General features: G+C 38.8%; 1 protein-coding gene across 1 annotated transcript in view; it reads left to right on the top strand.

The window, feature by feature from the left end:
* PTPRT (protein tyrosine phosphatase receptor type T) overlaps nucleotides 1-25,794 on the top strand; it is a gene marked incomplete at both ends in the record, with an annotated part of 468,324 nt that overhangs the window by 188,957 nt on the left and 253,573 nt on the right. Inside the window, 3 exons of the mRNA XM_082325617.1 lie at nucleotides 937-1,018; nucleotides 4,213-4,328; nucleotides 6,572-6,746. Coding sequence (XP_082181743.1) covers nucleotides 937-1,018; nucleotides 4,213-4,328; nucleotides 6,572-6,746 — 373 coding nt within the window. The remainder of the gene's footprint in view (nucleotides 1-936; nucleotides 1,019-4,212; nucleotides 4,329-6,571; nucleotides 6,747-25,794) is intronic.

The following is a 25,794-nucleotide window of genomic DNA, read 5'->3' as shown; positions in this document are numbered from 1 at the left end:
TAGTTAACCTAGTTTTAATGATGCCTTTATCAGGTCTTTTAGGTTTGGGTTGTTTTTTGTGGTGTGTGGGTTTGTGGGTGTCCCCCCCCCCCCCCGGGTACCTCCAATTTTCAGATAGCCTATATATTTTTAGTAACAGGATACTTCAGATCAGGGCAGTTTTCCAGGTAAAATCACAAAGCCATAGGGAAGAATGAGATTTTTTGTTCATCTGTAATTGAATATCTGTCTATTCAGACCCAAATTAGTGGAACATTTTCATTATCCAGATACATAAATAAAATAGAAAGTGCTAGTTAGTGTACTATTAATGTAGAGAAATACTACATGTAGTTTTTAAGAATACTTATTTTCAGACCATGTTAATTCAATCCAGGGAGAGGCAGGAACAACTTTATTATATCTGGGAGAATCTTATTACAGTCTAGCGACTAGAATCCAGGGTCATTTGTTGCTTGTAATTTCCTTTCCAATACTGCAACGACATGCATGCCAAATCAAGGTTTTCTCCAGAAGAATCCATGCAGGGTTATTGATTCAATAAGAGAATTTTATCTCATGTACAGCATTCTCAAACTTTCTGAGGCATACTAAGAACAAGGTGTCAAATGATATCCGCATGCTGTTCTTGGCCCGGTGCTTAAAGTGAATATAGGTCTCAAAATACACAGGGTATTTTTTGCTCTTCCAAACGAAAGAAGCACATAGTTGTTTCTAATCCTAATGAATGTTGCTCTAACTTTTTGTTTTCCATATCAAACAGATTTTCAGTTTGGTATGCATGTATGTACTGAATTGCCTTGGTATCCCTTCATTATTAATGATGAAATGCCTTGAATGACTTGGACATTGGAATAAGAGCAGAATATGGTGACTGGCCAAATGACGAGTGTAGGTATTCTTTTTAAGAAAACTTTTTCTTATTTTGTGTTTCAGGTGATATTTGAATCTGTCTCTTTGAAAGGACATCCAGGGTACATAGCTGTGGATGAAGTCAGAGTTCTCGCCCATCCATGCAGTGAGCACTCTTTATTTTTTTAACTGTATCAATGTGTTATATACCAGGCTTTGCACTCTAAAGGAGTGATTTGCCTGATCTGGTCAGCGTTAAAATGTCTTCTTGTATCCCTCCGAGACACCTAAAGACTATCAGCCTTGCATAATTACATACCTTTTCAAGTTTTGCAAAAGGCAAATCTGCTCTCAGTCTATAGCTAGCATCAGGACATCTGTAGAAGTCTCTCTTCCTCTCTTGTTGAGAGAATATAAAACTGATTGTTTTATTATTTCTGAATCATGCTGCTGTAGAAAACAATCTAAAAAGCTTCTCATAATATCCTGTGTGGTTAGCTTAAGAAAAGAAGAAACAAACAAATTGTTTCAGTATTTCCTTGGTAAAGGACATATCCCAAAGGTTTCTCTCTCTCAACAAATGTTAAAGCTACTCAGCACCCCCGTAAAGATATGAAAAATAAATCTCATTCAGACAATACACTTGCACAGGAGCAGAAACTAATGCAGGTTTATTACACTGTTCAAAAATATTAGTGCTGTGTTTCTTCTATCACAGCCATAATAATAAGCTTAGATTTTTTTTTTCCCCCCAATTTAAAGAAACCTTGAGCCTTAATGTTTGAGTCTGAACTTGTTTGGTTTCTCTATGCATCTACAGTGTGGCTTGAGGACTTTGTGTGTCTATATTGTATATGTAGTATACAGTTTCTTCTAAATGTTTTTTTTTTAACAGCCCCTCTCACTAGTTCATAGTTTTAGTAAGTCAGTGACAGCTGCTCACAAAAGAAATCATGGGTCATATTGATGGAGTGAAATCAACTGGTTTTCTTGCAGTACAGAATTTCAAAGCATAGCTGTCATTCGATGTGACAGACATGGTTCTGCTCAAGTTTAACAGGACATTTCTGATAACTGCAGTATGGTTAATTGCTATTTAACTAAATTATATTTGTATTTACCATGTGCTCATTGCTCAGGCCTTTGGGTGCATTTACTTCATTAAGAAATACTTACAATCTGTATTAACCAGATGTTGGTGATAACTAGCAGCATCCAAACAAATCCCCCAAATGGTCTGTGTGTGTTCCACAGCATGTTGGGTGACGACTGATCCCTTTACTGGGAAAGAGGCCGCTGAACAAACTATGGGGCAAAGCCTAGGCAAGAAAGTTGTGGGATTTAAAAAAGAGAGACAGGATGATGTGCTACACCCCTGCTTAATCAAGTATTTAAACTGATTTTAAATTAATTTCTCCAAGTATATTCAGGTCCTTCTTGAAAATTAAGTGCATTCTTGGTGACTCAAAACCGAAATGATTCAAACAGTTAACTACTCCGTTTTGAATCAGTTTGCAACCTGCAGCATAGAGAACTCATTACAAGCTGCACGGTCTCTGCAGTCTTTGTAAATGCTTCTCCCGTCTGATTCCCAGTGTTGCTTTTGTTGTTGAGCGATGACAGCCCCCAGGGTAAATGTCACCAGAATGTGTTCCATTGACTTGTACAGGCTTTGCCCCTCATATTCATTTTACAATTGTTAGAACTCAAAACACAGGGACCATGAAGCTCCTGATGACCCTGGAGGTTACCAAAATTATTGGTGTTATTTCTTCATTTCTACTTTACCTTCAGAGATGACAGTATAGCAGACAAACCTAAGTATCAGCAAAAACACAGTGAAATGCCCCTAATGACACAGTAATGGAGAAAAAAAAAATCTTCCTGGTGTTGCTTTTTTTTTGTCCTGTGAAGGAAGGCAGTGAGTATCAATTTTAATTATGCTAAAAGCTCATTGACTGTGTGTGCGTGAGCACTTGCAATCACAGGACAGCGCAACGCTGCGGGAGCTGGGCAGAGCTGAGGACTGGGAGTTTGGGGTTGGTGTGACTGCGCTCACCCAGGCTACGCAGCTTCGTATTTGGAGCTGGCTTGTATCTGCCCACCTTACGCTGCAGGCAGAAATTACTGGTATTAGCCTGCAGACATCACGTAGTACATTCTGACTGTCACCCAGAGATCCTTTTCCAGTAAACTTTGACGCAAATTACTGATCCCCAGAAAGCACGATGGTACGGAGTCACTCTCTTTCAGGAGCTGTCAGCAAACTGAGCACGTGGTGAATGCGATACAGAAGCTAGATAAAAACATTTGGCAGAGTGCATGGGCTTGTGTTCCCTCTTCGTGTATCTATAGTAGTATAGTGTGTGCTTCATGCACACGCAGGCACAGGTGCCCACATCCTTTTGAAGCTATTTGATTTAATAGAAAAAGATGGGTTGGTATGTTCTCTGAAATTATGTATTTCATCAGTGTCTAATCGTATTAGGCAATATAAAGATGAAGTTGAAAAACTGACCTTTAGAGTCTCATAAGGCTCTCCAGTGTGTCCTACTAAAAGTTTTCAAATGGTGCACAAACTTTCTGAAGGCCAGCAAGAACTAATTTCATTTAAAATTGTCAGATTCACTTCTGTAATCCTTTTTGTTTTCTTGTGAGTTAATTTAGAGGTAAATGAGTCTAGTATTTAGTTAAAAAGATTCTCTGATCTAGTTCCTTTGTGAACAAATGCAAAGTCTGCATTCTAATATCAGTGGTTTAATATTGAATTAATACTGAACTTAGTATCAGCAAAACACTGATATCAGTGATCTCAAACTAATACAGTGATACAATGCTGTCAGTTATATGGATATTTCATTTAATATCTCATTTGATATTAATGACACATTATTATTCTAAAGGCCTAGGATGTATTTGATAGTCAATAAAATAAAAAGGAGAAAAAGACCCTTGTGAAAATTTGGTTTGGGTCAGTCATACTTACAAGCGCAGAACCATTTGATTTTTTTTAACCTTTTTAGAAACACAATTTTCTGAAGAAAAGAAACTACTTGATTACTTTGTATAGCAAACAGTAAGAAACTGTGCTGATGGCCATGAACTTGTGTTGTTATCTGATCTAAGCCTGTCTTTAGATGTGCCAGAGCTCTGAATGATCGCTTAGGCCATCCTCTGTCAAATCCATCGTCCACCTCACTCTGCAGTGAATAGTTAAATACTGAAGGACAGCTTTATTTTGCAAAATCACGTTGACAAGGATAGGCCCTAATGCTTTGCTGAGTGTTTATATCTGTGTTGGTGTAACACAGTCAATTACTGCCTTGCTCTACCCTTGCAATACTTTGCATCTTTTGTTAGGAAAAGCACCTCATTTCCTACGACTTCAGAACGTGGAGGTTAATGTGGGACAGAACGCGACATTCCAGTGCATTGCTGGGGGGAAGTGGTCACAGCATGACAAACTCTGGCTCCAGGTAAAGTAATGCCTGCAGTGGTTTTGGGTTTTTTGTTTTATTGTGGGTTTTTTTTCTTTGTTTGTTTGTTTTTTCCACTTGTTTCAAATAAAATGAGTAGATAGAAAAGGACTGGGTGGTGGGACAAAATCTTTTCATCAAGATCCTTTGAGAACTGCCTTAAATTGCTTCTAGGTGAGAGTTTAAGGTGACAAAGTACAGAATGATGATACAGAAAATGGAAAAAATGGCCAGTGACAGCAAAATTTTGGTTTCAAACAAATGCCCATGCGCCTGTAAGCACTCAGTCATAAAGCAGAAGAGACAGAAAAAGTAGAATAGTTCTTCACTTGTGCTTAATTATGCCATCTTCTTTCCTCTCACCCTCGAAAAATGTCCTCAGCCCAGAGTCAGTGGCAATACGTTAAGAAGGAAACCTACTCTAAGGTCTGAGATAACTACCTGGGTGGTGAAAACAGGCAAAACCAATTTGTACCCAATGTTTTTCTTCCTACCGGTTTCCCTTGGCTGCATTGGTAGCAGATTGTTTCTTTTAGTCGCCCACTAGAAGACCAAAACATTCCCTCTCTTAACATCTATATTTTCACCCTACTGGTTGGTCTTGAAAGTATTAAGAACTCATTTTCAGTTCTAGAGTTAGAAATGGAACATATATCAAACTGAAGATGTGGAGCACGTGTTTCCCAGTGAAGGACAAAATTATTTCTTCTGGCCTTTGAACTGCTCAAGAAATGTGGAGTCCCAACGTTACCATGCTCTATACGTAGAACTCTTCTAGAAGCTTTTAAAAGAGTAGAGCTCTCTGCTGCTTCTAAACTTCTGTGCCATTAAACACCTAACATCCCAAACAAGAGGATCCTCTTGCTGTCTGTACTGTGCATGTACATAGGGCCAACGTGAACTTTCAAAATGCTTAAGACAGTCCACAGTTTTTATTCTCAGCTTGGGCTGATGGGACTGAGGGCCTGACCACCCCACAGTTGTAACATCTGAGGCAGACAAGAATGGCCTTTGTCATGATGGCTATGGCATTTGTAGTCAAATAATTAACAGATTTTCTCAAACTTTTTTATTGACTTCAGATGTTTTAATAAACTTTAAGAATACCAATTTCAAATCTAGTTTAAATACTAGGGGAGGAGTCAGTTTACCTAATCATAAAAATGAAAATTAGTATTGAGAAAAAGGCTTGATTTGGTGGGAAATGTAGGCAGCATCATGTAAAAATGACTTGACAGTCACTTTAATTGTACTCTAATCACAGCTGTTCTCCTAAAAAATTACATTTTTATCTGGCATTTATTAACCTATGGTGTACTTTTAGCATCCACTGAGATATATTTTTGGCTTATTCTTTATCTTTTTTGAGTTCTTTCAGTGAAATCTTTCCACAGTTATGACTAGATGTGTGTAAAAACACTTCTGACCTGAAGCAGTATGAACCTTTTCCTGTGAGAAGCAGGGGTTTGGGAGGAAATCGTTATTGTTGCTAGTGGAAACTTGTTTTCCATTCTCCAAAATTGAAACATTTAATGAAAATGGCCTTGGAAACACCCCCAAAAACTGATTACTGGAAATTGGCAAAACAGCAGTGTGTTTTCCTTTGAAAATCCTAATAAACTAGGCCAACTGAGCAAGTTCAGGTGTTTATGCTGTGGAGAACTAGCTAATTCTTCAGCTGTGCCGTTTCCAGTTGGGAAAATGTAGTCTGGCATAGGTAGAGAGGTTTATTGAGGAATGTTAGACATATAAGGATGTCTGCTTATCCAACCAATTTATTTAGATTGGTCCAAAATTGAAGTTTGACATCGGAAAATGCCAAATTTATAAAATCTGTTCACTTGTAGTGTTTTCCTAGGTGTACAAAATCCATTCATTTTCATATCCTCACCACGCCTCTAAATATACTGTGTACAATTGCATAGTCTGAACTGTCACTCTCCAGCCTTTTCAGGATATATAACACATCAAATGCCTAAATATGTTTCAAAAATTAAGTAGATGTGAAAACTTACATGTATGTGTAAGAATATTTAAGCCCTAGTGCATGCAACCCTGTAAATTTTTCAGGGGTGTGGCTATAGCAGTCTTTTCTTGAAAAATTGTGCTTGTATAATATCTAACCTAGTGACGTGAACGCGAGGGTCTGAACAATGTTAAGTAGCAGAACAAAGAATGAATTGCACATGGATGCATGATCTGTGTGTCTTCATAACTTGCGTTATTTTTGTCTGCCTTTACAGCAGTGGAATGGGAGGGACACAGCATTAATGGTCACTCGAGTGGTCAACCATAGACGTTTTTCTGCTACTGTCAGCGTGGCTGACACCTCTCAACGCAGTATCAGCAAGTACCGATGTGTCATCCGTTCAGATGGTGGATCTGGAGTTTCGAATTATGCGGAGTTAATAGTGAAAGGTAGGTTGCACTAAAGCAGCAGATTTATGCAAGATGAGTATTTCCTCCCAGATGGCATCTATGTGTAAAAATGGACATCCTGTTGGACCTTCTTCTTTCATTCGTATTAAATTTAAGTAGGAAAAAAAGGGTAAAAGTGGCATGAATTTAAATAATTTTCTTAAAACAAATATTTGAATCGAAACGGTCTGCATACAGCCCTCTTCATAAGCTTTTGTAGTAATGCGTAGTAGCTGTGTATACTTTTCATGTAGTCAGCTAAACTGTTTGTTTGTCAGTCAGCTTCATCTGCCTTCCTTTACTGTATTATATCAGGCATAGTAATCTTGTGATGGAGCACTGCATGTCAGAAGAGTCTGCTCAGGGCTGCTGGGAGTAAATGACGGGATTGATTCTGCTGATATCCTGAAGTACACAGTAGAAACATCAGTAGTTCTTGAAGGATGCTAGGGTTTTAGCCCTGTCATTTACTGTGATTCAAGAGCCGATACTGTGCCTGACACATGCAAGATGTGTCTTAATCTTGCCTCCACAAGACACGCAGTAAAGTGCTATTTACTGTGCTGCTTTTTTTTTTTTTTTTTTTTTTTAACTTACCCGGAGCTGCACCACAGGGATGCTCACTGGCTCTTAGGTGGAGCGATCAGAAGGTGGCAAAGTTGCTCCGGAGACATTGTGTGTTTGGGGTGGGGGGGATGTCAAACGGGAGGAGTATGGGTCTGCTCACAGAGTATAATTTCATTGATCTGAATGTTTCACTTTTCTGTCAAAATGGAGGGCTGCTGTAGAAATGAGATCACTTTTTGTCCACTGCAGTACTTTCTGCCAACTTACTCTGTCATTTCGTGATGAGTATACTGATGCCTTCGCAATGCCTTAAATATAGTGTTGCGTGGTACAGATATTCAGACTACACAGATTGTAAAGAGAATGCTCCTGTTAGATGCCAGGTGCTTTTAATTCCCACTCGGTGATCTTGCATCTTGTTCAAATCCAGAGGAATTAATTCATGATTAAAATGGAATTGAGTTGCCAGGAGTAGCATATCTAGTATTGTATCGTAGCTAAATAGAGGGAAGGCACTCTTCCAGAGCAACCAAGTATCAGAATACGCAAAGTTGAGTAGGTGCCTGACGCTTTCATGTTCAACAATATGAGAAGGAAAAAAAAAATAGAAGAATAAGTTATAAACATGAATGGTTGGGTGTCCACCGGGAGAGACGTTGACAGATTCATTGCTGGATTACTTGGGCAGACACCTAGCTAGAAGAAATTTTAGGAGAGTAATATTGTTATGGGAAGGTACACTCCTCTGCTCTTTGCTCCTGTTCAGTAAGCAGGTAAGGTTAAGTGGTTCATATGAGGTTAGTTTGATGCAGCACTGTGACACGCTGGGATTGCATGGATGAGTGCTTCCAAACAGGATGACTAATTTTACTGTGGATAAATAGCAAAATTGTAATGCATGCAGACAAGCTGAAATGAAAGCAAATTGGAATTGTTTAATTCTGAAGAGATGTTTATTGAATTGCAATAATGTACTTGGGTATACATTAAATTAGTCTGTAATTGATGTTTTGCTCAATTGATAGTCCTGCCCCTAAACCCACTAAATCCAAGATAATACTCTGCTTTTCACATGCTTTTTCTTGATCAGTTGAACATAAAATCATAGCGGATTTCTTCAACAAAGGTTAAGTTTTATAAGTGTATCTGTATATCTTTTTAATATAAAGATCTGTTTGCTTCCTTATGCATAAGGTGTTTTATTGTAGTATTGAGAAAGGAAAGAGTAATTTACATTTCTCAATATTGAATGATAATATTTGGTAGATACAGAAAGAGAGATTTTGCTTTGAAATACACGTACTTCTACACCCTAAATTGGAACAATAGATACCTATTTCAGCAAACGAAAACGACAATTAAATTAAACACACACCACCTTCTGCCCCCCGCCAAGTCCTCGCCGTACTTGTCTATGTGGACATCTTTACTAAGAACAGTATATTATTGTAAAGTAGTTAGTGGAATTCTTATACAAAAGATCATGACTTTATTAGTTTCAAATTATTACAGTATATTTAGTGGCGGGAGATACCTTTGTAGTACTGTGAAAATGCTTTTCTGTAGAGCTGTTTGCTGTCTATGCTAATACCCGTCTGTCTTCTGACTGCTGCAAGGCTTGTATAAATGACAATACATTTATTCTTCTCTTTGCACTTTAGAATCATAATAGTCAAGCCAGGGAAACCTATCATTTCCTTCTGTACACCTTACCATCCTTTGGTGCTCCAGTGGAAATAGCTCTTCTCTATTTCTTATCTCTCACTGTTGCACATATAGTAATTTAATACAATTTTGTACAGGGTGGTTTTCAAAAAACCCAGAGATTCTACATCTTGCTATACTGATCGCATGCGAATGGAATGCTGCTTCTCTGTAATTTTCTTTTCAGTAAAAGCTGCGTGGCAGTTACTCATATTCTGAACTAAATGTAGGTTTTGCTTGTGTAAAGATTGTTTAAAATACTGTGGAAATTGGCTGGAATCTTATAATTTAAGGTATGTATTAATGATAGTGTCCTTTCAGGACACCTGCCACATTATGTAAGGTTGTGAATAACATTTCAAACTCTGCGTGCGTGTATGGAGGTTTGTTTGCACTTCTTTTTTATTTCCTGATCCCATTCAGATATTCTGGATGCCTAAATTAATTACTCAATACATGGTGGGAATCTGTGGAGAGCTGATAAAGAGGGAATATTACAGCATCTCTAACCTATTTTTCATGAGCCAGTTTTTGTCAGGTTTTCACTTTCAGGAAGTCCCTCAAAATTGTGTTGTTGCTACCTGATGCAAATTCTTTTAAGGTTTATGGCATTTTCTTAGGGTCTGTTCTGCTACTACAGGGGTGGGAGTACTCAGCAAAGCCCCTCTATGGACCTCCAAGGGTATGTTCAAGTTCTCTTCAGTTTTGTCTTAGTTGATTTTCAAAGTGTTCAGTTAGTCAACAGTGATGAAAAACAGTCTGTCTCTTAACTGAATGGCTTTCTGTCATCCTTGTGATATTTGGGACAGCTCATCTTTTATCAGTCACCTTTTTTTTTTTTTTAGGTTTTTAGATGTGAGAAGCTGATGCCCTCAGTGACACCAGTTTGTTGGTTTTGTTTGCTTGGTTTTGGTTTTTTTTCAGAGTTGCTTACTATTTTTTCTCTAGGTCTTTTCTGGTATGATACTTGTCACTATAATTGCACCGTCTGTTTATTAACTCACCAGGTACACAGTGGAAACCGCTCTAGTGATCTGAGTCTTTACCTCATAAATAGACACTGGAATTTTAAAAAAACACAAAAGAAACCAAACACATACGCAAGCACCAAACAAAAAAACCAAAACCAAAACAACAAAAAACCCCTATCAAGTTATCAGAGTTGAGATACTCAAGTGTGAAAATAGTGCTAAATAATTAGACATTTAAATAAATGTATATATTTAAGCTTCTCCAGTACTAAATATACTGTGCAAAGTCCAGATTCGTAATTATAAGGCAGACTCATCACAGAAAACCTGCACAGGTATTTTGACTATCTCAGTATTTATTATTGGAGCTGTGTCCAGAATAGTTTCAGTTAATTATTAAACAGGAGCAAGTCCTATTAGGAGAAAGAGCTTTCTGGGGCTTAAAAGTAGTAAGAAATAAAAACATCTCTGCTCTACATCTGAGCCTGATCTTGGGCTGCAGCTGGCCCTAGAAATGTTGCGTCAGGCCCTCCAGAGGTTTACTTGAATAAAACAAGTGCAGTGTAGGTATGAAAGTATATAATACGGTGTTACATGTGTACTCTAGAGTAGAGCTTGTTCCTGGGATAAAAATATAATTGCCTTCAATGTAGTTGTTTAAGGATGGTCTCAAACTCTGATGTCTTTCACTTCATATAAAGCAATTACTGAGAGAGGTGATGGATATGAAAAAGATTCTTCAAAGTTTTTGTTTGGTTTGGGTTGGTTTTTTTTTGGCTTTGTTTTAAATTTTTTTTTTTTTAATTTTTTAAATTTGTTTTCATGCCTGATACATGGATAATTCTATGCCCCAAGGTATTAATGCCAAACGTACTCATTAAAATCAACATAATATCCTTGCTGTCATGGGGTAATATAACTGCTGTTTCTGTGGAGGTACTCGAATCCCCATACTTCACTCAGCAGATTGGGGGTGTTGATGTGAAAAGTAGGCACTGTACTGCAACTATCCTCTTTTGCCATCAGGGTGGGTAGAAGAAATGAGTCCATTCCCTCCCTTGGAACCATTTAGGAGATAAGCTCAGCTGTGGTACATATACATTTTAGATTTTGCTGTTTAAAAAGTATTTTTTCTAGTATGCATTAATAAGTTCAGATAGGAATTTTCATGCCTTCCAGCTACTTATCAGACTCCTCCAGATCTCAGAAGGTGCTGGAAAGATTTGAATTCATCTGCCTGAGTAATGCACATTAATCAAGGTCCTCAAAGTTATCACCTTGTGAACAGGAGAAAGTCTCTTGCTGGTGCTACCAATAGTATCAGTAAAGCTGTGATAATGAGGGTTCCCCTCAGGCTGTGTGCTATCTCTTTCTCTATTTTTCCCAATTTACACAAATAGATTCAGTCTGCAGAATTTACATGTACTGTACCATGAGAAGTTAAATATTGATTTGATAAAGCATGTAATGATGTTGCTCTTTTGAACACTACCCCGGCACAGAATGGGTTTTGTGTGCGTGTGCATGCGAACCGTTTGTGAAGGTTATGCTGGCTTTGAAATGACTGAACAAGGGAGAATGGCTTCGTGATTGCAGGGTGCCTGAAAAAGCCACTTACGTTCCTTTATTTTTTTGCAGTCACAGTGGTGTAGGGAATGTAATACTCCCTTCCTTGGTGTTTGCATCTGGCTGGTAATTACTTGAACTTGTCATTGCTCTGTTTAATTGTCTGGTTCGGTGTAGTCCAATGGCAGTTGCTTTAACTCAGTTTCAATCATTAGGTGGGTGTGTGGTGAGAAGAGGGGAGGCAAAGAGATTACAAACACTCATTTGCTCTCACCAAGAGCTTTAACTCCACTTTCTCTTCTTTCAGTCCAACTTAATATCTTTATGTGAAGTGGATGGGGGAGATATGAAGACACAACCATTGTTCCACAGAAATCAGCAGTTAGTATGAACGATATGTGTTCTTTCAAAAGGAAACATTTCCTTCTCCTTCTGTTTAACCTCCAAAATTGAAGTGGGAAATGAAGCCATTTCTTCGAGAACTGAGTAATGTATACTTTACATATAGGATTCCAGTTTTCAGTACTGCACCGAGTGCCACGCAGGCTTGCAGTCGTGTTCCAGCATGTGCATTCCTTGTTTCTCGTGTTTACATTAGTCAACAAGGTATAAATTAGAATAAGCGTATCCAGGAAGAATACAAAGCTACAGCTGGGGCACAAGGAAAGTTTGTAAAGTAATGGTGTATTGACAATTCAATCTATATTTTTTCCCAACTTTTTATATCTCTCTCTTCAGTAGCCCTTCTGTTTCTGTGTAAAACGAGCAAGGAGTACTGTCTTAAACTTTATCTTGATTGTAGCTGCTCGGGAAATTATAATGGCTTTCCTATCACACCACTGAGTTGAGTTCAGGAATTACTTGAAAGATTAATGGTGTGCATCATTTGTGGGTTTTTGTTTGTTTTGCGTTTTTTGTTTTTCTTCCTGAGGCAAATGTAAGTCCAAGAGTTCTGGTTTTATTCTGACTGAAATTTCACTTGAGACTGGTAGAGAGGTAGGCATGGGATGAGTTTGCTTGGACTTGGTTTTAATGTATAGATTTCTAAGTATGACGTTGCTGATGATGTATAAAGTTCTTGACTAAATACAAGGTATAAATGCAATAATAAATGGAGAAAGATGAAGGAACAATCTTTTTGAAGCAGAAGGGACTAGAGTAAATATCCTTCAGTTTTCCAGGGATGAGGAGTGTATGGAAAGCTGTTTCTTCCTTCCTTGTTTGTGGAATTGCCTCCAAGCCTCCCTGATGCATCTCGGGTACCAGTTACTGCTGTGGTGTGGTGAGCAGGCAGCTCATGTCAACTGCGGTTCTGCTGACTGGAAGCCATGGCGGAAGGAGTCCTCACTGCTCTTAGAGAAAGCTCTAATAGCTAAGTAGTAGCGAGGAGGTGTCTCAGGGTTTTCTTCTTCTCTCTCAAGACTCTCAGAAATAGCTTTTCCTTACATGAAGCTGTGATTAACTGGATTTTTTTTTTAATTGAGTAACTTGCAAGATTCCCTGTGAGAAGAAGGGAGCTTTCTTGCTGCTTTGGTTAGTAACTGTCTTTTGTACTTTATTTGTATCATGTTCCTTCTTGCCTCCATTCCAAAGGAATAGAAGGAATCTACAAAGAACAAAAATAATGAAAAGGAAAGCATCGCTGTGTGGTAGACCTTCTCCTTTCTCTAGGCTCTCTCTGTTTTCCTTGACTTTTCCATGAATTGATCTTACAGGGTAGACCTCTATAGAAAAGGTGATAAGCCTTGTTCTCTCATCTGCAATTCCAAGGTGCCTTACCTCATCAGAGAATACAAAGGAGAAAATGGGCATCAAAGTCTAAATAATGCTTTGTCAAAGCATCCTCAATCCTAAAATGTTAAAAATGCTTCAATAATTTATATTAAATTTTGGTCTTCAGATAAAAGATACAATCCAAAAATTAGTGGAAATAGAATGCTATTTATTGGTGTTTATTCCAATAAACCATACCTGCCTGTTAACTTCCTATTTTAGAGAAAGCTCCCCAAAACCAGTGCAGCTGGCTGAAACAGGGATGCTGGCAAAACACAAATGAATGTGTTTCAGCCTACCTAGGATTACACTTAGGTTTGAAAAGTATGGACAAGGTAATTTCACATATTTCATGCTTCCTTACATCTTGCAGAAAGATAGCAGTAATGTGACTTTCTAGTATACTGCTGCTGGGTGTAAAGAGTGTTAACTATTAACTTGAGTTCTTGGGTTTTCAATGCTGGAGGCTTCCATTGTGCTGAGTCTTGCAACTACCAGTTCTCATTTATTTATTTTTAAAAGGAAGGGAGGAGTAGCAGTGGCCAGTATTACTTCTCCTCCCCATTAGCTTTCTAGCGTGCTTGCCAAGTGTAGTCAAAATACAGAATTCACTTTATATCACTTTTTCTCCAACGTCTGCTGCTGTTTCTAGTAGAGTGTGTTCCTGCTAGATTGTCCCTGTGGTTTATGTCCTGTAGTCAGAACTCTCAGCCTTTTCAGTTTCTAGTTAAACTTATCAAGAACGTTTAAGGCAACAGCACAGAAATTAATTCAGGACTGTCGATGCTCAGAAAAGAGCATCAAATGCTAAGGACATATCCCAAATGCCTTTGCTAACTGGAAGCTTTCTTGCCGTGGATAGGTTAGTAACTCAGACCACCAGATGTGTGCTGTTGTAAAATGTGTCTGGCAGCTTTTCATTGTTCTTTGTTTCTTCATTGTTAACTCTTTTCTGCTCATCTTTCTTCTGCCCGTTTAATTGTAGGGAAGTTATTAATGGGCTTCTGTGGAAGACAGAATTGCTCCACCCTGTGGTTACAATCCTGTTAAATGCTTTTAATTCAAGAGAAGCCCCTTGAAGTGTCATCTGTCACCATACTTGGATGTTGTCATCCGCTGCTTGGATGTTGGTGAGGAGTCTGGTATGATTTAGGCATACTTGGACACTTGTGAGATATAATTGTTGGGTATGAGCTGTTATCTCAGCAGGAAAGATAGCCTTTTCACATCAAAATATGACTTCTGTTACAGCAGAAGAAAAAATCCTAAAAAACTAGTGCTTTGCTTAATATGAAATGCAGGCAAGGATGCATTTCTGAGTATGAAAGGATGATCATTAATATGAGAGCCTTTAAGAATAAACCAGCAAAACAAAGCATGTATTTACAATACAGTGAGACCTATAGATCCCATCTGTATAGGAGAAACAAATGGATTTCCAGTGAAGGGAGTAGACTGTTTCTGTAGGTGCAAATGCCTCAGACCAATGTGATTATTGGAACTTTTAAAAATCTTGCAGCGCTAGACAGAGTGTAAAGTGTAGTTACTGATCTCTTTCAGAAATGCAGTAGTACTGCAGCTAATAGGCTTTCTGCAAAGGTATTGTTTTGGTTGTAGGATGACTGAACTAAGTTCAAAATCACTTGTGGAAGGGACAACTTCTGTCCTGAGCAAGGTGCTAATGAATTCCCGAGCCATCTTTGCCTTGATTTAAGCTTGACTCATTGTTGGCAGCATACTGTGAGTCTGCTTAGTGCATAGCTGGATTTATTACGATGTATGAAATGTGTGCCCAGCCTTTATGTTTATTTGTATTGTTTTAAAAAAATTTGCGAAGCAAGAGATAGAACAGTTAAAAGCAATATGTTGGTTCCCAGTGATCTGTGCTAAAGACCACCTTACCTTGATTTATTTTACTTAGCTTTTTTCCCTTTGTACATCTTGAACCACCTTTGATTGTGTTGAGGTCTAACTCTTTCTTAAATAGTCTCTCTCATGTGTGCACTCAGACTTCTTACAGACTTGCAGGTCTGTGTGTTATACACACCTTTCTACCTCCTTTTCTTTTGAGCATACCACTACATATGCTGCAACTGATCTACTGTATGGGCACTTGTTAAACTACTCTGCTGGGTTTGGAGGTTGGCATTTACAAGCTGAAGCTCTCATCCTAAGGTAAAGAAGGTTGCAAGTTTTGGAGGAAAGAATGATGGAGCTTTGCAAACACTGAATGCTTGAGTTCAGAGCTAAGCATATTAGCATTCTGGCAGCTCCAGAATCTTTTAAGCTTCGAAGCTAGGAGATGACAGAAGTCTTTTGAAGTCTGTTAGCGGTGCTGAATGGAGGCCATTCAGCAAGCCTGTGTTAGGTATTCAGGTGAATGGGATTTTTAAAGTTTGCATAGCATTTACCTCTGACTGATGGAGCTGAGCTGCTTTGCTTTCAAAGCCAGTATAACTGAACTCCAGGGAGAAGCTGAGTGTTGGTTATGTTTGCATTTGTCCTATCTGAATGAAGAGGTTAAAGAGCATGTATCTGTGTTAAGGAAAGAATGATCACTTTGAAGTTAGTTCCCCACTCAACAGTGAGATTATTTGAGGCAAGATGTCGAGGACTAACCAGAATTGTCTCGACATTGCCGTTCTACCACCATCTTCTGGGTCCGACATCCAGCCCCCGACGAAACCGCCACAGGATGGATGCCCATGCAGAGACCAGGACGTGGAAGGCGGGGCCATGGACTGCACGCACGCCTGCGCAGAGACCTGTGAAAAGCAGAAGCGCAAACTGCATGTACGCAGACCTGTTCTGCGCATGTGCATGGCCCTATAAAAGGACCGCGTGCGCCTTTTGAGGTCCTCTCTCTTTTCTCTTCTCGTCCTTCCCCGCGCACCTACTTGGAAGCTGCTCCTGCGGACACAGAGACTGGACCTTTGATCGACGGGACAACACCGGACTCGGAGTGGGGGTAGCTAGTTCCCCTGCGTGGCTCTTTTCTCACCTGCCTGAGCACGCTCTTTCTATTTTTCTCTCTTTTCTCTCTCTCTCCCCCCCCCTGGTCCTCACCCCTTCGTTTGCCAAAATAAAGTCAAAAGGTTGTACGGCATTTGACCTCGTTTGCGTCTTAATCTTGTCCTTGGGATCGTATCGAAACCTCTCCCGACATTGGATTGGGACACAAGAATATAGCCAAAACTGCTGTTTTGAATTGAGATTTTGCAGTCCTCTTTCTCCATCTCTACGCAATTGAAGAATACTTCATTTTTCTGAGCAAGTAATTTCCCAGCATCCGTTCTAGCCATAAGATGATGAAATACACTTCTCATGGAATCACCACCCTAAAATCTGTTGTGCTGTTTTTCAGCTTTGATCTGATGTATTAATCTTCTGCCATGTTAAATACCACTGCTTGTTCCTGTCTTTTACTGGAGCTGGGACACTGGTTCAGATCACATCTTCACTGTCACCCCTGTCCTGCTGTGACTTTTAAAGAACGCTTTAGATCTAAGAGCAGAAACCTGCTGAGCAGCAGTTAAATAGGGTGATGATTACAGCAAGCTCTGCCACTATTTTAATCATTAGCCTACGAATTTGAGAAGGAAAAAACATAATATGATGTTTCCTAGCTCTCTACAGTCCATACTGCCCGCTGAACAACTGTGCTATAACACCTTCAAGGTCAACCTTGCAAAAACTCTGGCTTGGCTTATTCATAGACCTCTCCTCGTGTTGCTGATTTTTTCTAACTTTCCTTTTATTATGAATAATTTCAGCTGCAGCATTGTGCTCTGCTATGCTGCTCAAATATGTAAAAACCCCTCTCTGAAGAAGTTATTCCAGTCCCTTTCTTCTTTTTTTTTAACCAGGTTTCTCTCCAGTGCATCTCTTGCCTCTCTCTCTTTCTCAGCAGGAGACTTTCCGCCAGTGCTTGTTTGTATGTGAGGAAGATGCAAATAGCTGCGAGACTTAGGCTCTCTCTCTTTGGATCCTATAAATCAGTCTTTGCATATGCTTTACTGTCCTATTTATTAGCCTGCAGCTAATACTGAATTACACGACAGACTACAACTTACAAACTGTTCCCTCAGCAGGATACAGACACAAATTAAAATGGAAGAGGTTTGGATTGCTTACTTCCTTAATTTTCTCTTTTCTTTCCTTCATATTGTGGCAAGTGCTTCTTTTGTTGTTGCTGCTGCTGCTGCTTATGAGTTTTTGACTGACCCTTGTGAACACTGCTGACCATATCATATTGCCTTTTAATCAGCGCTATGGTATTATTCAGTCTTCTGACCCAGGTTGCTCACTAAGTAGTGATTTGTCAGTATTTTCCATGATTTTGAGGTTGAAACTCTAAATATAAGCACTTTGGTGCTTGCTCTCTTACACTGTTTTCTACCATCTCCCTTCTACTTAACCTTACCTCTGTTAACATACCTTTACTCTACTTGATGAGTCTTGCAAATCATTTACTATTGTTTGCCTTGGGTCAAGACTATGGTACTTGAGGGATGACCAAGGATTTTGGTGCATTGGTTTTGTTGCCCATTGCTTAGGCCATTCAGAGCATGCAGCAATCACTTAGCTTGTGGAAATTTTTATGATTATTGTTGTAGTCACAAACCCATATGCTCTTGAGAACTGAAATCATGCAGTGGACAAGCATTTTGCATAAATTTCTATATATCTAACTATGAGAAGTCCTAAGTGTAATACTTTTTCAGTAATTTCTTTTTCAGGATTTAAAATTGGGGATGTTCACTTGATACCAATATTAAATTGTGTATTCAAAGCTCTGAGAGTGTGAGTCTTGGTTTTGTAAATGGCCTCTGACAGTTGAGTGCTCTGTTTATTTTCTACTGCTGCCTAAGAAAGGACAGGACTACATTAAAAGTTGTGTGGATCAGGTGACACATGTTGAAGGCAGACAAGGCTTAACTCTGCTATCTAGAATTGAATTGCACGCTGACAATAATTAGGAAAAATACATTCTTTGTCTCCAAGATGTAACCTTTTCACCGTATGCATGGTCCTCTCCAAAGCTCTGTCAATTCAATATAATTTAGCAGTAGTTAACACTGCATTTTGTCAAGGAGTCTGAGGAAACTCATTCTGTTATAGAATTATCCTCAAATTCACCATAATTCCTTTTTATGTCGTCTTTTGGAATCACAGTACTGTTATAGTCTTTGCAGTAGGATTATTGGTATTTCCTGAGCAAAAAAGAAATTTTAATACTCTTCATTAAAGCTGTGATAGTTTCAGTAGGAACTAGGCTGTTCTCTCCTCCAAGATTTACTTTCAAGACAGAAGATCTGAATTTTCTGTATGCCTCAGCCCCAGGTGTAGCATTTCTATACTCATAAGGAAGTTTTATTGTTTTTCATGTATCTCATCTCACTTACAGATGTAATGACAGAAAGAAAAAATGTTTAATCTAATTTGACCTTTTGCAATATGCAAGCCATAGAATTTACAAGTCATTCTTGCATCATGTGCAATACCGTATGAATAATGCAGAATAGTTTTCAAAAGAGATTGATCATGATTAAAAGTTTTTAAATTATAGAAAATCTCAACAGCCTTAGGTAAGCTCTTTAAATACTTAATTATCTTCACTGCTTAGTGTCTATACCTTATTCCAGTCAGACGTTTCCAGCTTTTGCATCTAACAGTCAGATCTTAAATCTTTCTGCTAAATATAATAAATCTTGAAGTATTGAATGGTTTGTTGTTGTGTAGGAACTTGTATTGACCATGATCTTGGCTTGGTTAACTTAACATTAAGTGTCTTAAGTATCTTTGCAAGGTCCCTTGTTGTGCTGAAGTGCTGCTGTCAGTTCTAGGGAAAGTATTTCAAACTGGACTTTCACATATATTTGTGAAACATTCTCTTTTGTTTCCACAATGAATACTTTTGTTTGCCGTGTTTGCTTTCTTTCTTGCTATGGAACGGGAAACTTTGAAGTGCATAGATTCCCCCCCCCCAATTCTAACACAAGCCTCTTCAACAGTGACAAAGAAAGGAACTATAAACATGTACTACATGCTTAAGAAAAAGCAGTTTTTCACACAGAATGTTTCAGATTGTTTCATGTGGCAGGAGATGGTCATTGCCTATATGATGAACTTCTGGACTCAATACAGTAACAAATAATAAATGTATTAATAAGCAAATGCACTGGATGCCTCAAGGGATGGCTAATGGAGACTTGATGGAAGTTGTTGGTTTTCAGTTCAGGTGTGGTAAAACTTAACGCTATTGTTTTTTCAGACAGCCTTTTGGTGTCTGTCACAAAAACAAAAAAAGGAATGTCTTGAGCCCCCCCCAAAAGGCATTTCTCTGTCACAGAAAAGCTTTCATAATTGGGACGTGCAGGTATTTTTGTGTGTGCACTTGCACACCATGAAGGCTGAACTTGTTCCATAGTGCCAAGATATGTTCCCTGGCATGTCAGATTTGAGATAGTTCGAGGGAGTATGGGGGCTCTTGCACACCTACTGTCCCTAGCCTTTGGATCAGAGCACGAGTGCCTCGGGAACCGTGTGCTGTTTTATCAACAATGAACTGGCTAGCAAAAATGTGAGCAAAAGGATAAATGACGTGATATTGTCTGTGGCCTTCTTGCTCTGATAGCTGTGAACTCCATCACTGTCATTGTTGTTTCTCAGCTCCATAGCATACGCTATGGAGATCAGTATCTCATCTAGGAAGTAAATTTTCCACGTTTTTAGTTGGATTTTAGTAAAAGTTTTTCAGAATTCCTTGTGTTTCTTTCTGTATTTATGTGCTTTAACCCTGATAGGAATAAAGCACTTGGAAGTATTTTGTGAGCATCGGCAACTGGTCTGTCATCAGCAACTAGGTGAACTGGTAGTTTGGCCATAATAGAAAATGAAATGCATATGCTTCTGGAATAAATGAGACTCAGGTCTTGTTTGGCGCTGGCTCTCTCACCCTTTTCCTTTTTTGCAGGAGTATTGTGTGGTAGTTTCAGTCTTCCCCAATTTCTCGCAGGCTCTGGAATGCTTCTTGTGGAAATACCAAGACCAATCACCTATCATTACAGCTATCATAGTGAACAGCACGCCATGCAGTATATTGGAATTTCTAGCATTTATTACTGCCTCAAAATGCATTTTGTGAGAAAAGAGAAAGAATTGATCGCTCAGTATAATACTTTGGAGTCTCTCATAGGGAACAACCTAAATCAAGAAGTATGTTTCAAGGCTGAGCTTTAAACTGAAAATAAGCAGATATACAGCCCAGGAGACGTGAAGGATGGAAGGAGTGCTGTGATCTGCAGGGTATTCTGAAACTCTATATATCATAAAAACCTGAAATAAAAAGATAAGTATTGAGTGGTGAAGAAAGATTCACCTAGTTTTCATATGACTTAACAGGTTAGCAGACACTTCTGATGTGCCTGCCTATTACATCTGTGACATTACATTACTAGGGGTGGTGATAATAGTGTTTGTTGCACTTAATATGAGAGGTGAGGTGGGATTTTTGGCACAAATCCTGAAGTTGGCTTCAGCTGACATTTGGGGGTATTTTAGGTGGGAAGGGAAGAGGGACGGTTCCCAGCCAGAGTAATACCATCCTGGTTATCACAGAAACCGTAAGGAGGCCTGTGTTGACTGAATGGTCAGACTGATGGAGTAAAGGCTGTGTGATAACGTTCACCTCTCCAGACCAATACAAGGGGTTGACTGGAGCACAAACATGTAGGAAAATCTTAATTAAGGTTCACAGTAAACTTAAAGGGCTTCTGTTGTTAATTACGGAGGTTAACACTGTGATGTGTAAGATAGGCAGAATCCAGCCTTGGGTTAGTCTTGGAAAACTTTGGATTTATATGAACACTTAAGATGCTGCTTGCTCAATATAACGGTTAATGGCTAGATTTTTTTACATCTAAAACTTTCTGGTGCTTAACAAAGGTTCTGTTTTTATCAATTAAGTTTTATTTTTGCTGCTCAAATCTCAGTAGGTTGGCAGGCTTAGCTGTTTTTTTTTCTTTCAAGTTTGACTTGAAAATTTCAGATAGGTAGACCTACAACCTGACCTTAAATGTGAGCCTTTTTTCTGTGGCTTACAATGCTACTCGCTGTTAGTTGAGATAGAACCTCCCTAGCTGCTATAGCTAGAAGACAGTCAAATGGAGCGAAACTAGGGGGGGGGCAAGAACCGAACAGATGTATTTACTTGAAAAAAATACAACTTAGTGCTTAGTATCCAAGCTGGCTTGTCTAGTGAATGGCTTGAATTTTCTGTGGAAACAGCATATGAATTGGCATATGCACAACATGGAATGTCTGTGACCTCTAAAGGCGGGCAAAACACTCCAGAATATTTTTATATGATGTACTTGTATGATTTGCTTAACTCTATACAGTCTAAGCACCCTCAGTCCCATCTTTACTCAGGGACAGCTCCAGTGACAGCTGAACTTTCTTCAGGAGCCTGCACCTTACTCCGAGGCTTTTTGGGGTGGGGGTTGTTCCTGAATTTTGGCAGAGGATTGTATCTCTGCTTCAAAAGTGCTGCAGCAGTAATGAACGGCAGTGATGGGTCAGATTTCTCTGAGATGTCAGCAGGAAAAAATAAATAGTGTAGAGGCAAGTACATCAGCAATGGACTTGCTACTCACCTGAGAAAGGGCTTCCACAATGACACTGCCAGGAACTACAGGAAAGCAAATTCTCCTACTCAAAGCATGATCTGAAGATCCCTTGAGAGCATGAAGAAATACCCTTCGAAGTTTAATACTGTGCAGTTGGTGAGGTACTCTAGATGAAAATTATTTCAAGTGGTTCATGTACACTAAATTAGCAACCTCCAATATTTACTGCATTCACTGGTATATGCTCTAGTACCTGCTTGAAAAAATAAAAAAGGGAGGTTTCTGTCCTAGGTAATACCATTGTACGTCTTTGTGTCAGTTCTTACATTTTTATATGTACCCATTACTTCTCTTTGTCATTAGCTGTTCTCTAGAGCAGCAATTCAAGTGACAGGCCATAACGTTATCCACTCATCGACATGTCTGTCCACATCAAAATGTTTTGGTGCAGGTGAGGTGATAATTTTCCTTACATCAATCAAAGTTTTGTCAGCAACAATAGACAAATGGCCCTCTGGTTTCTGCAACGTATATTTATCCTGTTTCCAATTTGAACAAAGGAAAATACAGTAGGTAATTCTGGTAGAAGTGAATGGAGAAAATAACTAATAATTGGCCAGTAAGACATTTGAGTTGCTAGGGTTACTCCAGAATAGTAGAGGTTTATTTAAAATTACAGCAGTGCAGTTCCTAGTATGGGGACTGCACTGTTGATACCCGTTGCTTTATACGTGTTTTTGTAAAAAACAAAAGAGGAAAGCCAGTTTATTTCAAAATAAGTCATGAGAACACTGTATGCAAAATGTAACCTTTTTTTATTTTTGTTTCTCCATTAAACCAGAATTGCTTGGGCACTGCTAAGCAGAATTTGGTGTCTGATGCATACAAGTTACAGTCTCCAATGTGTTCTTTCTCTTGCCATTTGTGTCTATTGAACGAACTAATGTTCCAGGCAGTTGTATCACAAATTGAGAGTAAAAAGAAGTTCAGCTTATTACTGGATATGTGAAGTACTATGTTTATATCCATGGGGAGAAATGAGTCAACTTTTATGATCAAACTATGATTCGGAAGTGCTTTGCAACAAAATGTATTTGAGTAACAAAAAATCAAAATAAACCCCAAAACGATATTAGTACAAAGCACAAAAGAATCTAACTTGCAGCACAACTGTTGATTACCTCTACCTTCTTGTCCCCTTGATCACTGCAGACTCCATCATGATTTGCTCATCTTAAAATTTCTTTTTAGGGAAAAAGCGATCTATACCTGCCAAATCTGGACTATGTGGTCTGCAGATTGGCCAGTGAGGCTATATGCTTGTAAAGGAACAGAACACTTAGCTCTTCTCTTCTGCTGTTTTCTCCCCAGGTATTACCTAGTGGTTATTCAAAAAAGGCATGTAATACTTAGAGATCTAGATAGTTTTTTTGTTTGTTTGTTTTTAACTGTATTTTTTCAATACTTAGCATTTCTTGTCTGACCTGGGTAGTAGCTCTGATTACAGATATTACTCAAAAATTGCTTCAATGTCACAGTAGTATATGCCTCACACATCAAGAACCTCCTGTGCTGTAAGGCTCCTTAAAGGAAAAAGTCATTCCACATGCACAGTAGAGAATCAAATCGGGTATTTGCTAGACATTTTTAAATAGATGGAGGCAGGACACAAACTAAAAGGCAGTACTTCTGGTGGTGTTTGTAATTCTCAGAAGCTTTCGAACAGAAATTTGGTTGTTAGTTGACAATGCATGGCATCCAATCTGCCAGAGCAGAGTACCTAAACTTGAGCAGACCAGATCTTCCTCTTGAGAGCCTCAAAGGCATCTGCTTTTCTCAATTAACTGCATAAGCGACTGAGGCACTTGGTTTCTGAGGCCATTTCATTAGACCACTAAAATGAATACTCAACATAGCTGTACTTAATGCACATATTATTTCATATTATTTCTAAAGTGGCTGTAGCTGTATGCCACGGGAAGCTTCAAGTAGTCTATGTAGTTAGGACAGTGGATGTAGTCATCCAGGAGTACAAGCATAGGTACAGATCTTGCTGTGCACTGTATCACATGTGTGAAAGCAAGCATTTACTCCACTGCAAATCTGAGCCTGTACTTGTTTAACATTTGTGAAAAACTGAACCCAGGGGACTTAACATGATATCTAACTAAATGACTGTGCTTGGGGCCCTGAGGCTAATGGCATAAAATGTGGCAGTGCATTAGGATCACTTACCTGAAATAATACCTCAAACAATTTATATGTTAAATGAGTTGTCACATATCTTGGTAGGGTCCACAGCCTGCCTTTCATTATAGATGTTATTATATTCCTGTTTGGAACCATCACTTGGAGAGAAAAAGAAGTGTTCAGTAAAACCCCGCTGGGTTCAATTTTCAGGAAAATTAACAAATGCAAACTTAATTAGGGTAATAAAATTGTGAAGGATAGGGCGTGGTTAATATTGCATGAAATACATATCCAAGAAGAAAAGGAAAACAAAATTTTGTAGGGATGTGCATTTGTATCATTAAGACTTAACAAGTGTGCCGTTCGAATCTATGCATGTTGCTCTGGGATCCTAGAAGCTAATCCAGTGCAGCAGCTGTACACATTGACTTTTTGTTTGAATGCACTGCTTAGGCCCGTGATAGTGAGAACATTCATGTTTTCATTTAGTTATATGTGGTTCATTTGCACTGAGGGATGTTTTGGGATGAGATCTAGATGGATGTCAGAGGACTTGACTGGAGCTTCTCAATCTTAGTTGACAGTGGTCAGCTTCCACCATCTGTAGGAGTGTCGGCCATGCGCAGGGCTATATATGCACTTAAATCCACCCCTCCTTGCATTCTTCTGCATGTCCATCGGAACCAGAGCTTTCCACATTATTTATCCCCCTACCATGTCTCTCCTCTCTTGCCCAGTTCCTCCTGCTTCACTCTGCTTTGGTCCTGTTCCTATATCCTGACCAGGAAACAGGTCTCTGAAGTGCATTCCGGAATAAATGGATGAGACTTGAAGCTGGGAGTCCTTGATGCCCTTAGGAAGGAATTACTCTATATGGGTCTTTGTGTAGTCGCATGATGAACTGTATGAAGGAAAAATAAGTTCCTCTCCTGTCCCCAGCCACAACTCTTGCAAAAGGAAGCCATTGTGCTTTTACTTGAATCAGTTCTCTCGCACCATTTCTGTAGTGTGCGAGAGCTAAAAGGAGACATTTTCTGGATGAATATTCTGCTTGTTGAAGTCACCATATCGCCAAGCCACAGGCTAATACTACTGGCCTGCAAGAAAGTTTGAATTCTCCAGTTTCTCCAAGTGAAAGGCAGGCAGACCACTAGCACAGTGTCTGGGATATCTTAAGTTCACATCAGTTATAGTCAATTAGTATTTTACTTATCAATTGAAAAAGGTATTTCAAATTTAATTAGTCAATAAAAGCCTTTCCTCTTCTTTAAAGACAGCCTTAGGGAGTGCTGGTTTTACACAGGTTAAAGCTAGTTCATTTTTAATATGGTCAGTTTGAATGTTGTAACAAGCTTTATTTTAGTGCAAGACACTACTGTTGAATGGTTAATAAGAAAGAAACTTCATGAAAACAGCTTTTTCTTTGTGGATTTTTGATGGAAAAGAAACTACAGTAAATACCACTGCCATCTGTTTCATATAGGAGATTTTGGGCTGTGAATGTCCTTGCAAAAGCTGAAAAGCCCATACGGATTTGTTTAGTAGTTAAAAATGAGTATTTTTGGAATTTTTGTTTAATTTTTTGTTGATTTGATTGCATTGAACCAGATGTTGTTTTTTTTCCCTGAGAGCCTGTACCAAATCAGT

The sequence above is a fragment of the Platalea leucorodia genome (assembly GCF_965183815.1).
Source record: "Platalea leucorodia genome assembly, chromosome: 13".
NCBI lineage: Eukaryota > Metazoa > Chordata > Aves > Pelecaniformes > Threskiornithidae > Platalea > Platalea leucorodia.
This window is presented reverse-complemented; position numbering and strand designations above follow the sequence as displayed.